The sequence below is a fragment of the Eptatretus burgeri genome, chromosome 11 (assembly GCF_056783735.1).
Source record: "Eptatretus burgeri isolate ZD-2024b chromosome 11, Ebu_testis_v1, whole genome shotgun sequence".
In the NCBI taxonomy this organism is placed as follows: Eukaryota; Metazoa; Chordata; class Myxini; order Myxiniformes; family Myxinidae; genus Eptatretus; species Eptatretus burgeri.
In genome coordinates, this window is record NC_140971.1 from 87,173,573 (window position 1) to 87,191,689 (window position 18,117).

The window sequence follows — 18,117 nt, forward strand, 5'->3', positions numbered from 1 at the left end:
GGATAGCCTAAATTAATGCAAACTCTCCTCTGAGCTGTCAAGTCTGGGTTAAAATCTCGAACCAACTATAAACTATCATGTTGGTGTTTCGCAGGCAGGACAAGGCAGGCATAAATGTGTGTGCCATCCATCAAAAAGATGTTAAGGTGGAGGACGTCTTCCAGCACCGATCCAATACATACATGGATGTTAATGATCCGACGGTGTCTTTTATGAAAATTAGGCCAGTTATCACCGGCACCGGGAACAAATGATAATTTCCTACCCTGATTGACCGCTGTGAAGGGTATAGGAAACTGTGTGGCATAACCCTTGCCAAGAAACGGCTTCAACAGCACCAACTCCGTGAAGAATACAGGACATTGATGTTGATAATACCCTTCATGAAATTCCTCGACCACCACCTAAACTAGCACTTCCTTTAACTTCTCACAAATAATTGAGTTTTACAATGTTTGAAAGAAAAATCAAATGAATTTGTTTAAACATTTAGCTTTACCCTGTGCATGAATACTGTTTAACCTATCATTTAGCAGTTTATTGTTTCTTTCAACTGAAAACCTATTAACTTGTTGCGTGAAATTGCAAATTATTATCATAATAATGCTTTACACATTTATAAATTTGTTTAATTGCTGCTGGAACATTTTTTGCTCATGCGACAAACTTTTCCTGCAATAATGAATCTCATCTTACAAGTGTTGCTGAAATGAACAGTTGCTTTTTTGAATCTTGTAAATCAATGGGAGTTTCATTTATGGTTTGTTTGTTTGACGAAGTGGTGCGGAGGTGGAGCACTTACCTTTTAGCTGTCTAAGCTGGGTTGAACTCCCGACCCAACTATATAAACTGTTGCATCGGTGCTTCGTTGGCTGGGCGTTGCGTCACAAAGTGCGCCGTCCCATGGATGGCCGTTAAGCCGGGTGGTTCCGTCTGTTAATATTAGTAAGTGAACCTTGAATGAAACCAAAGTGTCTTATGATGGAGGGTTTGTGAGTTTTTGCCAGCACCCTGAATAAATCACGAAATACTACCACCTTCAGTCGAACATCAGGCCTGTATAATTGGTGTGTTGATACACCAAGTTAATCTTGAATAGCTCGAGTTTAATAAAGTTTACAGATAACTGCTGTGTTTAAGGAGGTTTTTATGAAACCGTGATTGCATGTTTGTTCAGGCAGAATTTTCAGATGTATTTTACATTGAGGAACAATTTGCCGTGACTTTTCATCATTGTTTCTAATCTTCAACTTTTTAGGTTTACACATTTTTATAACCGGTTTTTTTTTTTTGCATTTCCCTTCCATTGGCCAAAATGATTTGTATGGATTTCAGGCTGACTTCCTCGTGCCACAATCCATTCTTCCATTCTCTATCCTCCATCAACACCAACTACGATGCCTCTTGTCATGTTCGGCTCTTATTCAAGCAGGACTCCACTATTGATATACTCAGTGTCACCATCTTCAGCAATCTCTCCTGACAGCCTCACATCCTCAATATAACCAATTCTGCCTCTATAAAACTTGATTTTCTCTTCAGAGCTCACAAACACTTCAACACACCTCAGCATCTCACCCTCAATCAATCCAAAGTTAAACTGGTGAAGGAATATTGCTCCCATATCTGGGGCGGCACCCCTCGGCCAGTCACTTGTCTTCTGTATCGAGTCCGAACCAAGGCTGTCCGACTGATTAACGATCCTACTTTATCGAACCAACTCCAATCTTTGGCTCACGACTGAGAAGTATCTTTCTGATGCCTCTTCTATTGTGACTACCACAGTCACTGCTCTGTCAAACAATCTGTTTCTGTCCCGCCTCCTCTTTACTCTGTTTGTAACACCCATCTATCATATACTTGTCACCCTTTCTGCATTATCCTCCTTTCCCTCCACATCAATCACCATGCCTATTTGTTGGTGTTTTTCCCCCGCACTGCCTCTCTTTGGAACAGCCTTTCCAGCAGTGTGCTCATGACTTCTATCAATTTGCAACAATTCAAGTCACCAATCAATCATCTATATGTCATTTAATTACATTACATTATCCCATATTATTTCTTTCCTTTTCACCCAGGGACCCTTCTTGGATTTCGACTACACCCTTCTCCTCTGGTATTTATAAAAAAATTAATTCTCTGGTTTTAATTCTTCAATCAATCTTTCCAGATGATAGGTCTATGTTCATAATAATAAGGTCCTTTGGAGATAAAGTGCACATCGTTTTTGTCTCATGTTATTCGAAGTTTACACAATAACCATCTCAGATCACCCCCCCCCCCCCAACCAAAACCATGATCTTTTCTATCCTGATTAACCAACCCCCAACCCCAAAAGCGCACCTCCTTCCAAATTTCCAGTTTTTTTTATTCCTAACAGCTGGTTCTGTATCTATCTTATCCACCCCATGCATCCTTCCCTACTCCTCTTTCCTCTCCCTTGCATTAATTGTCCAAGTATCCCTCGATATTATTCTTCAACCCTGGTGTTGGTGTTTCCCCCCTTTTCTACTGTTCCTTTTGTTCTGTTGCATTCTGATCCGTTCTGTGGTCTAGCTCTTCCACGAGCCTTGACTTTGCATGCAAAAGCTACATTATTGTGATGTGAATCGTGTTATGATTTGAAAAGTGTGTCTATTTGTGCTTTTATGTATGTTTGTTTGACTTATATGAACTCCTGAACCGCTGAACGGAATGAGTTGAAAACTGGGGGTTCTACTCATGATGTGCACGGGGAGGTTTGTGTGTGAAATAAAAAAACTAAACAAATAAATAGCCCAGGTGTTCAGGGAGGGGGGAGGATCCAAATTCTCTCTGTGTAAATATGTATGGCATCGCGCCGCTCCCGATTGGAGGGAGTATTACAAGTCATACTAAACTACATAAATAATGGGGGGAATTAACCCATCCGTAAAGATGGGTTCTTTGTGAGTCTCTGAAAGTTAAAGTACGATACTGCAATCACATTCAAGAGGATTATCAATGTATTGTTATGCAATTACTTATATCGCAGTTTCTTTATAATTTAATATTATCGTAATATTAATAAATGCTTAATGAAGGGGATATACGGGATTCGAGGATGCCCTTTAAAATTTGTTTGTTTCTCTGGTAATTATCCATAATCAGACTTGGTGGTGTAATGGTTGAGCATCTGCTCTGAGTCTGGGAGGTTGGTGCTTCAAATATTGGCAAAGTCATTCCAAAGACTTTAAAAATGGTGCATGCTGCTTCCTTGCTTGACATTCAGCCGTTGAAAGAATAGAGCACAAATAGTCTCCATAGTTTGTATCCATGTGGAGGAGGAAATTCCTTTTCAGGAATGTCCTGATCAGTGGTGAGAAAAGTGGTGCCATTGTTGTGATGTCTCGAGTACCCAGAGTAACCCAGGAGGCAGGTGATGGTACTTCCCTCCCAAGCTCAGTGGCTGTATTTGTCTCAGGTAGCAGTCTTGTGTTGTGTCTCATATGTTTGTATGTCCATTTGTGTGTTTAGCAACCCCACTATGATCTTTATGATATGTAAAAATATTAAAAAATAAACTTGTATTGAATGTTTTTCCAATTGCAACATTTCTTTCACCTTTGAGCATGAACATGTCCATGGCTTTAACTTCCTCTACTTCTGCTTTATCATTTTGTTTAATCAAATCTGAAAATTGCTTCCAAATGTATTTCCGACATTTCACATTGGGAATATTTTAGTGATGGCAACGAGAAATGAACAAGAAATAATTGAAATATACATGAAGAGTTAACATCCACAACTTCGAGGAAAGTTTGTTTGAATATTTAGTTTCCAAGCTCATTACCCTGGGCAAAACGCAGCCTTCATCATGGCATTCTGATATGACATAATGGGTGAAATAATGCTTCTGGTTGCCTATTTTATAAAAGATTACTTCATATAACACGAACCATGGTCAAAATGTTCAGTGTCAAGGGCAATAATAGTCTTGTGGGACTGCCTTATAGGGGGTCATTTTTATAAAGTACTAGACGACTCCTGAACCCGTTGGGTTCCCGTTGTGATAGCGGTTGATGAAAAAAATCATTTCAAGAAAAAAAAGATAACTCCAGCAAACTAAACTGCTGAGGTTGTTTGCATTGATCAAATACTTCCGAAAAGTACTTGACTGAATTGGGAATTGATTTTTTTTTTTGCTGCCCGATTTGAATGAAAATTGATACTGCACACCGCAGGCGAATGGTGAGTAAGGTGGACCTAAAATTTTTGCGCTGTTGTGTACCGTTTTGGATGTATTTCGGGAACATACATACATACATACATATGTATATATATATATATATATATATATATATATATGCATATATATTTATACAAGATGAGAGTTTTAGTAAAATATAGATAACAATAGTTACATCCAGAGTGTATGTATTAGTATAAGAGTGAGATAAAGTAAGCATAACAAGCGTGTGTGTGTGTGTGTGTGTGTGTGTGTGTGTGTGTGTGTGTGTGTGTGTGTGTGTGTGTGTGTGTGTGTGTGTGTGTGTATAGCTGCATTACCTTTACACCTTTTTCATGTTCTATCCCTTTGTAATCCGTCTTAAATGTCCTTTGGAACGATCCGACAGGCTGTTGGCACAAGTGGGAAAACGCCGCCATGATGACAGAAAGCCCACAGATCTGAGTAAAAGGTCAGGGTGGAGTGCTCCGGCCAAGTATGATGCCAAGTGTGGTGGGGCTAGCGGTATCATGGCTTGAGGTGGGGCCTAACACTATAAAAGGGGGCATTGCAAAGGGGAGGGGGACGCTAAAGGACCTGGCGGACAGAGCTGTGCACGAGCTTCTGTGTCCTCTATCGGCATGAGATGCCTCCATGCCTGCAGAATGCACTCCCTCTACCAAAGCCACCATCACAAGCCATGTCTGGACCTGCCCTCCCAGCATGCTGGCTGTGCTTATGGCATGAACTGTTTCTCTGTTGGGAACCGTGTCGCCATTCGGGATCTGCTGTGTCCTGTCAGATGCAGTCTTCAGTATTTCTATCTTGTCCAAATCTTCCTGCTTTTTCTCCTGAAGAATGTCTGAGGCCTTTGAAGAATATCTGATTTAGAACTTATTCTTCCTTCGGTACTTGGAGGCACGTATAGGTTTGTAATAATTGATTGTATTGCTCTGATATATTTCCAACCTTTTTGCTTGCTTCGGAACTGGTTACGTTCCTGCAGTATGTTCGTAAGTCAATTAGTACGCAAGTTGGAAAAAACTGGTATGGTAGATTCATGGTATGTCCTAGTTATGTGTGAGAAAGAACCATTGCCATGGACCCTCCGTTGCCTAGCAACGGCCGAAAAACCTTTAAATGTGGGGGTATTTTAACGAAAAAACAATCTGCAGCATTAACCCTTGAAGCTAGAATCATGAATTTTCTTGTGCTTAATCCTCAGGTCATTCCCCATCGAATGGGCCCATTGCGTCAGGTTATATTGGGTAGTTGACGACCCTTTGGGTAGTCCGCCTACTGGCTTGTCTGTCTGTCTGTCTGTCCCGAGCGTAGCTCCGTGGGTTTTGATCCGATCCTGCCAAAATTTGGTGGGAGGTTTACAGTGGGGAGAACAAGTATTTGATACACTGCCGATTTTGCAGGTTTTCCCACTTACAAAGCACGTAGAGGTCTGTAATTTTTATCACAGGTACACTTCAACTGTGAAAGACGGAATCTAAAACAAAAATCCTGAAAATCACATTGTATGATTTTTAAATAATTAATTTGCATTTTATTGCATGAAATAAGTATTTGATCACCTACCAACCAGTAAGAATTCCAGCTCTCACAGACCTGTTAGTTTTGTCTTTAAGAAGCACTCCCATTCTCCACTCATTACCTGTATTAACTGCACCTGTTTGAACTCGTTATCTGCATAAAAGACAGCTGTCCACATTCAATCAATCAGACTCCAACCTCTCCACAATGGGCAAGACCAGAGAGCTGTCTAAGGACATCAGGGACAAAATTGTAGACTTGCACAAGGCTGGGATGGGCTACAGGACAATAGGCAAGCAGCTTGGTGAGAAGGCAACAACTGTTGGCGCAATTATTAGAAAATGGAAGAAGTTCAAGATAACAGTCAATCTCCATCGGTCTGGGGCTCCATGCAAGATCTCACCTCGTGGAGCCTCAATGATCATGAGAAAGGTGAGGGATCAGCCCAGAACTACACGGCAGGACCTGCTCAATGATCTGAAGAGAGCTGGGACCACGGTATCAAAGAAAACCATAAGTAACACACTACGCCGTCATGGATTAAAATCCTGCAGGGCACGCAAGGTCCCTCTGCTCAAGCCAGCGCATGTCCAGGCCCGTCTGAAGTTTGCCAATGACCATCTGGATGATCCAGAGGAGGAATGGGAGAAGGTCATGTGGTCTGAGACCAAAATAGAGCTTTTTGCATTAAACTCCACTCGACATGTTTGGAGGAAGAAGAAGGATGAGAACAACCCCAAGAACACCATCCCAACCGTGAAGCATGGAGGTGGAAACATCATTCTTTGGGGATGCTTTTCTGCAAAGGGGACAGGACGACTACACCGTATGGAGGGGAGGATGGATGGGGCCATGTATCACGAGATCTTAGCCAACAACCTCCTTCCCTCAACAAGAGCATTGAAGATGGGGCGTGGCTGGGTCTTCCAGCATGACAACGACCCGAAACACACAGCCAGGGCAACTAAGGAGTGGCTCCGTAAGAAGCATCTCAAGGTCCTGGAGTGGCCAAGCCAGTCTCCAGACCTGAACCCAATAGAAAATCTTTGGAGGGAGCTGAAGGTCTGTGTTGCCCAGCGACAGCCCCGAAACCTGAAGGATCTGGAGAAGATCTGTATGGAGGAGTGGGCCAAGATCCCTGCTGCAGTCTGTGCAAACCTGGTTAAGTACTACAGGAAACGTCTGATCTCTGTAATTGCAAACAAAGGTTTCTGTACCAAATATTAAGTTCTGTTTTTCTGATGTATCAAATACTTATTTCATGCAATAAAATGCAAATTAATTATTTAAAAATCATACAATGTGATTTTCAGGATTTTTGTTTTAGATTCCATCTTTCACAGTTGACGTGTACCTATGATAAAAATTACAGACCTCTACGTGCTTTGTAAGTGGGAAAACCTGCAAAATCGGCAGTGTATCAAATACTTGTTCTCCCCACTGTATATAATGATCTAGTTGTGTTTTCCTGAAAATGGGCGTGGTGCGACCATTATGGGCGGAGCCACGCCCAAAAACGTGTTTTTAGGGGGAAGCCGATTTCCATTTGCATCTTCTCTCCTCGGGGGTTTGTCGAATCTGACAGGGGTTTCGGTATTTGGTTAGCCCAATGGCACCTGCATAGCCCCACAGAGCTCGATTTTTCATTTTTGTCCCAAGGTCAAGGTCACAAGGTCACGAATTTAGAAAATTGCGAATTTTGACATAAAAAATTTTCTTCTCCCAGGGGTTTGTCGAATCTGGCAGGGGTTATGGTATTTGGTTAGCCAAATGGCACCTGCATAGCCCCACAGAGCTTGATTTTTCATTTTCGACCCAAGCTCAAGGCCACAAGGTCACGAACTTAGAAAATTGTGAATTGTGTTTTTAGGGGGTAGCCGATTTCAATTTGCATCTTCTCCTAGGGGGTTTGTCGAATCTGGCAGGGGTTATGGTATTTGGTTAGCCAAATGGCACCTGCACAGCCCCACGGAGCTCGATTTTTCATTTTCGTCCAAAGGTCAAGGTCACAAGGTCACGAACTTATAAAATTTCAAATTTTGACATAAAAATCATATGACCGCCCAAACTTTGAGAGCTGGGATGACAATATTTTTCATACATAATCTTGAGGTCATTCCCCACCAAAAGTCTTGAAACCATTTTGCTCTATCTCGAACACCTTGACCGTGGCGCCCCCTTCAAGTTTATTTTTACGCTGATTTAATCAAAGTATGGATATAATCCGATGAGTGCGAAATACCATATAGCCTATATGACGTTATATTGTTCCTGGAATGTTTCAGATGAAGTTTTGCACCAAAGGTCATAATCCTTGACCTTTGACCTTGAAAGGTCACAAAGGTCAAATTTTCAAAGTTGTGGGAATTGAACCGTGTCTTCGACCTTCTTCGACGAACTAACTCCATTAAGCTGTAGCATGTATCCTGTTTCTTATTTTAATGTCCACAACATTGTTTTCTGACCTTTAAAGGTTATGCAAAGGTCAAATTTTTTAAGTTGTTGAACGAAACCAGGTTTTCGACATTTTGCAGCTAATAACCTGTCACTCGAACCACATCATGTTGATCATTTTTATAACTTGGTCAAAAATTATCACACTGTCTCATCCTTGACTTCTGAAACAATCTACATCGTCAAATACCGCTCGTGAACCATCGTCGTCTTCAGACTTGTCGATTATCATTGCTTTTCTGAAACCTTGTGAATTCTTGGCTTTTTTCATTGGCTCACCTTGGCATTTATGAAAATGAGGAGTGGTCACACTGACCATGAGTATGGTTCATTGTCACGGTAAAATATGTGGCACTGTGAATGCAACTGGGAGCAATACAGTACAATACAGAACAGTACAGTACACATCCCTGGGTCAGATTGTGGGAGAGTATGTCGGAGTGGTGCTGAGGTGTCGTCCACCAGACGGCGATCTCCTTGGGTTAACCTGAGGCGGTCCCTTCGGGTGGGTGCCTGGAATGTCCTATCCCTAAGAGAGGATGATCACCTGTCTCTGTTATCATCTGAGCTCAAGCGTTTGGACATTGGGATTGCAGCTCTCTCTGAGGTTCGGAGACCGGATTGCGGCGAGATAATGGTGGGTGGTTACACCTACTATTGGTCTGGTCGCTCTGATGGTTACCATACCCAAGGAGTTGCTGTAGTTGTGTCCAATAAGCTGACCCCAATGATAATTGAGGTAACACCGGTCAACGAGCGTATTATGAGATTAAGGATTCATCATTCCTTAGGTGTCATTTCCCTGGTCTCTGTTTATGCTCCGACTGAGGCGAGTGATCTCACCGTGAAGGATGCATTCTACGCCACACTCGAGTCTGTGGTTGATCAGTGCCCCAGACGAGATACACTTCTAGTCTTGGGGGATTTCAATGCATCGACTGGAACTGATAGGGATGGTTATGAGGTGTGTGTTGGTCCCCATGGGTCAGGAACTATGAACCAGAATAGCACTAAGTTCCTTGACTTTGCAAGAAGTCATGGACTTCGGGTGGCTGGTTCATGGTTTCAGCGCCCACAAGCTCATCGCTGGACTTGGTATTCCAACGCTGGCGGTGTGGCAAAGGAGATTGACATTGTCCTCATTGACGGTCGTTGGAGGATGATCCAGAACTGCAGGGTCTACCGGAGTGCTCAGTTCCTTAATACTGACCACAGGCTTGTTGTGGCAACTCTAAAGCTGCACCTTAAATCCTGGAGAATGGTACCATCCCAGCCTAGACTGGATGTTGGCAAGCTCAGGGATGAGAGAGTAGCTGAGGAGTTTGCGAACAGGCTGAGTGGACACTTGGGGGGTCTGGGTGCTTTGGGGGGTCCTGAAGAGTTGTGGAGCGCCTTCAACACCACCGTCCTTGATGTTGCCGGTGGATGCCTTGGAGCTCACCGCAGGGCAAAGAAGAATTTTGTCTCTCAAGGGACACTGGATACCATTGACCAGAGTCGCAGGGAAAGGCTGAATGGCAGAGCTGAGCTGTTCAGGCAGCTGAGGCGTAAAACTGTATGTGCACTGAGGGTGGACAAGGAGGCCTATCTGCAAGGAATCTGTGAGGGGGTAGAGCATCACCTGTGGACAGGTGATTCTCGTCCCGCTTACAGGGGAATTCGCGCATTGCGTTCATCCAAGCCCATCCCTCGGAGCACTGCAGTTAGAGCAGAGAGTGGTAGGCTCTTGACAGAGGAGTCTGAAGTGAAGGCCCGCTGGGCCGGTTACTTTGAGCGGTTGTACCTGGCTGATCCCCCAGCTGTCGAGTTGGATGTCAAGGGTGTTACAATCCCTGTTGCTGACCCTCGAATCAACTGTGGTCCACCTTCGCTTGTGGAAACACAGGCTGCGGTGAACCAGTTGAAATGGGGCAAAGCTCCAGGGATTTGTGGCATCCATGCTGAACTTCTCAAGGCTGGTGGAAATGCTGCACTCGTGTCATTGCATGCAGTTTTGTGCTCTGCCTACAACACAGGCATCATCCCAACTGATTGGAAGAGGGGCCTTGTTGTTCCTCTCTGGAAAGGGAAGGGTGATCGCCAAGACTGCAGCAACTACCGAGGGGTGACGCTGCTCTCAGTGCCGGGGAAGGTCTTTGCTCGGATAATTCTTGATAGGGTTCGCCACCATCTGCTTGAGCACCAGCGTCCAGAGCAGTCAGGCTTTACACCAAAGAGGTCAACGATTGACCGTATCCTTGCACTTCGTGTCCTCACCGAACGCAGGCGAGAGTTTCGGCAGGGGCTTCTTGCAGCCTTTGTTGATCTCTGTAAAGCGTTCAATTCAGTGAATCGGGATGTCCTCTTGAGGATTATTGGTCTTCGTGGGGTGCCACCAAAACTGATCGATCTGATGTCTGAACTCTACTCTGGTACTGAGAGTGCTGTGAAGTGTGGTGGTACCATCTCTGACTTATTTCCAGTTGTTACTGGAGTTCGTCGGGGGTGTGTACTGGCCCCCACACTTTTCAGCACTTGTATGGACTGGATTTTAGGGAGGATGTCGGAGAGATCAAGCTGCGGTGCATCGTTTGGGAATGTCAAGATCTCGGACCTTGATTTTGCAGATGATGCAGTCATCTTTGCGCAGACTTTAGATATCCTTTTGGGGGCCCTCGAGGTGCTGAATGAGGAGTTGGAGCCGCTGGGATTACGAGTTTCTTGGGTCAAAACTAAGATCCAGGCTTTCGGTGACATCTTGGAAGCTGCTGTCCTGTCTGTGTCTGTTTGTGGTGAGGATGTTGAGGTCGTGGAGAGATTCACTTACCTTGGCAGTGATATTCATGTCTCTGCTGGTTGTCAGAGTCAGAGGTCAATAGACGTCTGGGTCGGGCCTGGGGAGTCATGGATTCACTGGATCATGGGGTGTGGCGCTGCCGGTACCTGTGCGGGAGGACGAAAGTCCGAGTCTTCAGGTCCTTGGTACTTCCAGTCTTGCTCTATGGATGTGAGACTTGGACTCTGACCAAGGATCTGAGACGGAGACTTAATTCCTTTGGTACCAGGTATCTTCGGAGAATCCTTGGCTTTCGCTGGTCAAATTTTGTGTCCAACGAGCGGTTGCTGAGAGAGACTCGGATGAGATTTGTTACCTGCATAGTCCGTGAGCGTCAGTTGCGGCTGTATGGACATGTGGCTCGTTTTCTTGACGCTGATCCTGTTCACCAGATTCTCTGAGCGAGGGAGTCTCATGAGTGGAGGAGGCCAGTGGGCCGACCACGTGCCTCTTGGTTGCAGCAGGTTGACCATCATCTCAAGGAGATGGGGATGAGCCTGGCATCTGCCTGGGGGATGGCCAGACGGAGGCCCCTGGAGTACCGGCGGAAAGTGGACGCAGCGACGCGCTGTTCTGGCACATGCTCCCATACCTGACCTGACCTGACCTGACAGTACACAGGATATTGGAGACCCTGTGATGCTCAGACTCCTTGAATCTCATGGAAGAAAGTCAAGTTCTGCTGAACCAATGAGTCCCGAGTTGCTCTGCCCACGATCGGTTTGTACATACAAGCGAACATTCATATCTTGGACATTCAAAAAAATAATAATAATTAAAATACCTTATGGATTTTGGTTCATAAGTCAGGTGTTCGTAAGTCGCGTGTTCGTATGTCGGGGACTCGCTGCACACCATTACAAATTCACTTGGTCACTGAGTGATTAGAGTGCCCTGATCACAAGCAGACTATTCTTTTGATACATAGTCGAGGCCCGTGGAAGAGCTAATATTCATACACTGAACGATTTAGTAATGAATCGTCCATTAAGGGACAGATTGATTCGGGGAATAGTGCCCAGTATGAGTCTGCACCCATATCCGGCGATCTCCACTCAGATTGCTCAATAGGATAAGCGAGAGCATGGTACCTATTAACACGGGCGTTACACTTCAGCATGGTGAAGTGGCAAACAGGCCCGGGAAATAGCTTGGAGCGTCCGAATCAGTTGGCCGGTGTGATCGCTTTGACTCGGTTTGTCAGACTCAGACAGGGAAACCAGGACTAGTCTGACAACTACAACAATATAAGCAATCAAATTATTTACACAATGAGTTTTAATAAAGTGAGAATTTAAGAGGCAATGCAGATAATTAAATATTAATGACTATAAAAATGAGGGAAGGATTTATCTTGACAATACCAAAAATATAATTCAGTAATAACGATTTGGGTTGGCAGGATAGATTATAGGTGTGTGCAGTCACTTTTGAACGGTCAAAGTGTGGGTTCATATCTTGACCTGGCGATGAATTGTCACCCTGGTGTTTCACATGCAGCGTGAGGCTTAGACTTGTGTATAGTCCATCAGATGCACATTAAGCCAGAGGACCAAAGCCAAGTACGCTTTATACAAAATCGTCTCCAAAAAATAACCAGTCGATTCAATAAAAGCAAAAGGTTGCAAATCACTCATTAGATCAATGCTGTAAATTCAAGAAAACATACTGAGCAATAAATGTTCCATACCCTGCAATTATGTGTGTAGGTGTGTGTAGGTGTGTGTGTGTAGGTGTGTGTAGGTGTGTGTAGGTGTGTGTAGGTGTGTGTAGGTGTGTGTGTGTGTGTGGGTGTGTAGGTGTGTGTGTGTAGGTATGTGTGTAGGTGTGTGTGTAGGTGTGTGTGTAGGTGTGTGTAGGTGTGTGTGTAGGTGTGTGGGTATGTGGGTGTGTGTGTGTAGGTGTGTGTGTGTGTGGGTGTGTGGGTGTGTGTGTGTAGGTGTGTGTGTGTGTGTGTAGGTATGTGTGTAGGTGTGTGTGTAGGTGTGTGTGTAGGTGTGTGTAGGTGTGTGTGTAGTTGTGTAGGTGTGTAGGTGTGTGGGTGTGTGTGTGTAGGTGTGTGTAAGTGTGTAGAGGTGTGTGTAGGTGTGTGTAAGTGTATAGAGGTGTGTGTGTAGGTGTGTTTGCGTGTGTGTGTGCGCGCGTGTGAGTGCGCGCATGCACGTGTGTTAGAGTTGTTTAGAACAGAAAATGGAAATAAAAAAACGAGGTGTGTGTGTGTGTGTGTGTGTGTGTGTGTGTGTGTGTGTGTGTGTGTGTGTGTGTGTGTGTGTGTGTGTGTGTGTGTGTGTGTGTGTGTGTGTTTAAGAAGCTGGTGTGTGTGTGTGTGTGTGTGTGTGTTTAAGAAGCTGGTGTGTGTGTGTGTGTGTGTGTGTGTGTGTGTGTGTGTGTGTGTGTGTTTAAGAAGCTGTTAGTCAGAGAGAGACAGAGAGACAGAGAGACAGAGAGACAGAGACAGAGAGACAGAGACAGAGAGACAGAGACAGAGAGACAGAGAGAGACAGAGAGAGAGAGAGAGACAGAGAGAGAGAGAGAGAGAGAGAGAGAGACAGAGAGAGAGAGAGAGAGAGAGAGAGAGAGAGAGAGCAGAGACAGAGAGAGACAGAGACAGAGAGAGAGACAGAGACAGAGACAGAGACAGAGACAGAGACAGAGACAGAGACAGAGACAGAGAGACAGAGAGACAGAGAGACAGAGAGACAGAGAGACAGAGAGACAGAGAGACAGAGAGACAGAGAGACAGAGAGACAGAGAGAGAGAGAGAGAGAGAGAGAGAGAGAGAGAGAGAGAGAGTAAACTACTTCAGATAATGTATTTTAAACCACATACATGGAGTATGGAACATATTAATAGTCCCAAATTATAATTCCATGTCCCAAATTTACATGATTGGTAGACAGTACATCTATGAAGGATGTAAATTATTGGTCGACTTTTTGTCAACATCCATGACAGATAGTGAGAAATATGACCTTGGCCATCAGCAAATAAACTAGTTATATACCTTAAATTATCCACAGTTAAGAATCTGCAGATTTTTTTTAAAACACAGATAATTGAGCAAGTTTCTATGAAAAAATACTAAAAATGCCACACATCTACCACCTAAAAGTGAAGTGTTGGATGACTAAAGCCATATTAAACAAATAAATCATTCAATAATCCCTATTTCCCCAAATGGCACTCATCAGCATAGAAAAGAAACTTTCAGCCTTTTCTCTGGATAAGATCTCACCTGCTACAACGAGCCGCGCTGTGCGACTGACGGCTATGCCAACACCGTCAAGAGTTATCACACATTGGTAGAGTCCTTCATCAGGCTCTGGATCTTTGCTGTGCAGTACGTGACTGAAATGAAGTGCACCATGTCGTAACAATGATCGATGTCCATCGCCATCCAGGTTCAAAAGAGTTCCATCTTTTTTCCACTCAAGCCGTACCGCACTCTCCGAGTACACTGAGCAGTTCAGCTCCGCTGGCTCACCATGGAGAGCTATCGTATCGGCTGGCTCCGCTGTGAAGTGGAACGGGCTGTGGCGTTTTAACTCTATGTCTGTCGGAACAGAAAGCACCCAAATGTCAGTCACTATTCGTTCAGGATCACTGACACAGGATGCACTGCTGTGCAGCAGATGTCTAGAGAATGTACATTGCATCCGAGAGATGCATTATGGTTCAGAGTGTGCAGCACTAAAGTCGGTAATATTATGATGAATTCACTGAGTGTTGAACCAGTGAAATGTCATATTCATGAAGAAATTACTCTTGAAATAGATATGCTCTGATAAAACAATAATTGGGAAACATTACAAAAATTACCTCTTACCAATAACATTTAAGGACGAGGAGGGCACTCGGGAGAGCGCATACCTCCGCCACATAATGCCTGATCCATAAGAACATATTATCTGGCCCAATACATTTTTGAAACATCATGCTATATATTGTTTTTGAGCATGATCTCTCAATGGTGAAGAATCACTTTAAAATATTCTAGGAGTCGGATCCAGATTCGGATCTTCACCAAAATCTAAATCATTTGTAATGGTGACACATCCAACCTGTCCACCAACTTTCATCCGAATCCATCCACAACTTTTTGAGATATCGTGCTATATATTGATTTAGCCGAATCTCTCAATGAAGAAGAATCACTGAAAAAATTATCAGATCCAGATCCGGATCATGACCAAAATCGAATTATTTCTTCCTTGTCACAAACCCAACATGTACAACCAATTTTCATCCGAATTCGTCCACAACTTTTTGAGATGTCATGCTATATATCGTTTTTGGCCCAATCTCTCGAAGGTAAAGAATCACTATAAAAATTCTAGTAGTCGGATTCGGATCCGGATCTTCACCAAAATCTAAACAGTTCGTCCTTTTAACACACCGAAAACGTCCACAAAATTTACTCCAGATCCGTCCACAACTTTTTGAGATATCCTGTACAAAGACAGACAAAAACATACAAACAGAAAGGGGTGAAAATATAACCTCCTTCACCTTCGTTCGCGGAGGTAATAATTCTCGTAACCAGATCCGGATTCGGATCTTCACCAAAATACAATCACTTTGTCATGGTTACACACTCAACTTGGCCACCAAGTTTCATCCAAATCCGTCCACAACTTTTTGAGATATCGTGCTATATATTAGTTTAGCCCTATCTCTCAATGGTGAAAAATTACTTTAAAAACTCGGACACTCGGTAGAGCAAATTCCTCCGCCACACACAGCCTGATCAACGAGAACATGTCAGGCCCAATACATTTGGAAATATCATGCTACATATCGTTTTTGGCCCCATCCCTCAATGGTGAAGAATCACTTTGAAAATTAAATAATCCTCATATCCAGATCTGGATTCGGATCTTCACCAAAATCAAATCAATTTGGCGTGGTCACACACCCAACCTGTCCACCAAGCTTCAACCGAATCCGTCCACAACTTTTTCAGATATCCTGCACATAAACAGACAAACAAACAGACAAAGAGGGGTGAAAACATAACCTCCTTCACCATCAGTGGCTTTGGTAATAACACAGTAATAACTCAAGCCGCACCAGGGTAGAGTGAATACCTCCACCAGCCTGAACAGTTTACGTTTTGTATCCCTCTGATAGGCCAGATCTGCATCTGGACCATTCATCTTTTTCACATACCAAAATCAAATCGGCTTGTTCATGTCACATACTCAAGTTATCCATCAAGTTTTGTCACATGTCACTGTCCACAACATTTGGAAATATCATGCTACATATATCCTTTTGCATCTCATCGCTCAATGGTGAAGAATCACTTAAAAAAAATTAGAAAAAACTTGTAGCAACCTGATCTGGATCTTCACCAAAATCAAATCAATTCATCCTTGTCACACACTGAACCTGTCCACCAAGTTTTGGCCGAAACCGTCCATAACTTTCTTATATAATTCAATACGTATATTCATACATAATGCATATAATGCAATACTGTATATCACCACTCAATGGTGAAGAATAGCTTAAAAATTTATTGGTTCCAGATCTGGATGTTCACCAAAATCGAATCAATTGTTCCTTTTCACACACCCAACCTGTCCACTAAGTTTCATCAGAATCCATCCATAATGTTTTGAGATATCTTGGCGACACATCGTTTTTGGCCCTCTCTCTCAATGGTGAAGAATCACTTGAAAAATTATTGTATACGGATCTGGATCCAGATTTTTCACCAAAACCTAATCAATTTGTCCTTGTCAAACACATCGCTGTACAACAAATGTCATCCGAATCCATCAATAACCTTTTTGAGATATCTTGCTCACAGACAAGACAGACAAACAGACAAGGGTGAAAACGTAACTCGTCCACCTTCGTTTGCGGAGGTAATAATAATAATAATAATAATAATAATAATAATAATAAACCAATGTCACCCGCAGGGTGACCCGTATCTTGCCAAAAGGTGACCACGTGTGACTTCTTTAAGGTCACACTGAGGTGAACAGAGCTGCTATCCACCAGGAGCGACTCCTTGAGGAATATCTGCCTACGAGAGATTCCAATGAGAATCGTTCTACAGAGTAACCATGAAAAATATGCTTTTTCCTCATAACGTCACCAAATGACGTCATAATGTCTCAAGCTTGACATATCTAGAAAGCACTCATCGAGGTGTTCAATTTGAGGTACTACACGATATGGTTCCTAAAACTTGAAAATTTGACCTTGGGGTCAAATATGTTTGACCTGAGGCGCTAACCATGAAGGTCAAGGCCAATCGCCACCAAAACTTAATGAGCTGAGCGCCAGACCATGAACTATATTCCCATGAAGTTTGAAGACGATCCGATCAAAATTACTCAAAAAATAAGGGTTTCGTCGACTCCCCTGATTTGCGACAAAGTGACCTTGACCTTTGACCTTGACCTTCAAAATTTTATGCGCTGAAAGGGACCTCTATAGGCCTCTGATATGCGAAGTTACAAAAATTTCCAATGACAACTGTGCTCTGCAGAGTGATTTATACGTGATTACAGACCAAAAAAAACAAACAAACAAAACAAAAAAAAAACATATGAAGGTCAAGGCCAATCACCACCAAAAATCAATCAGCTGAGCGCCAGACCATGAACTATATTCCCATGAAGTTTGAAGACGATCCGATCAAAATTACTCAAAAAATAAGGGTTTCGTCGACTCCCCTGATTTGCGACAAAGTGACCTTGACCTTTGACCTTCAAAATTTTGTGCACTGAAAGGGACCTCTATAGGCCTCTGATATGCGAAGTTACAAAAATTTCCGATGATAACTGTGCTCTGCAGAATTTTTTATATGTGATTACAGACAAACAAACAAAAAAAAACCATACAAGCTGACTAACATATCTAACATATAATAATAATAATAATAATAATAATAATAATAATAATAATAATAATAATGCAGTCCCATCAAGGATCTGAAACTTGAGGTTCCCTGCCTGTTGGGTGGTATGAGGAATAGATCTGTGTAATATGAAATCTAAATCTTGAAGGGTTTTTGAAATATCTTGAATTTGAAACTTTGGCTTTGGGTTCTTTTTGCATGCATGGTGAAATTTCAGCTGCTCCATTCCACCTCACCAAACCT

At 43.1% G+C, this 18,117-nt stretch overlaps 1 protein-coding gene across 7 annotated transcripts in view; it reads right to left on the reverse strand.

Moving 5' to 3' along the window:
• LOC147017562 (neogenin-like) overlaps positions 1-18,117 on the reverse strand; it is a 491,631-nt gene that overhangs the window by 364,245 nt on the left and 109,269 nt on the right. For all 7 annotated transcript variants that reach the window (XM_085847263.1, XM_085847265.1, XM_085847261.1 and 4 more), the window contains exon 2: positions 14,233-14,550. In XM_085847263.1, coding sequence (XP_085703389.1) covers positions 14,233-14,550 — 318 coding nt within the window. The remainder of the gene's footprint in view (positions 1-14,232; positions 14,551-18,117) is intronic.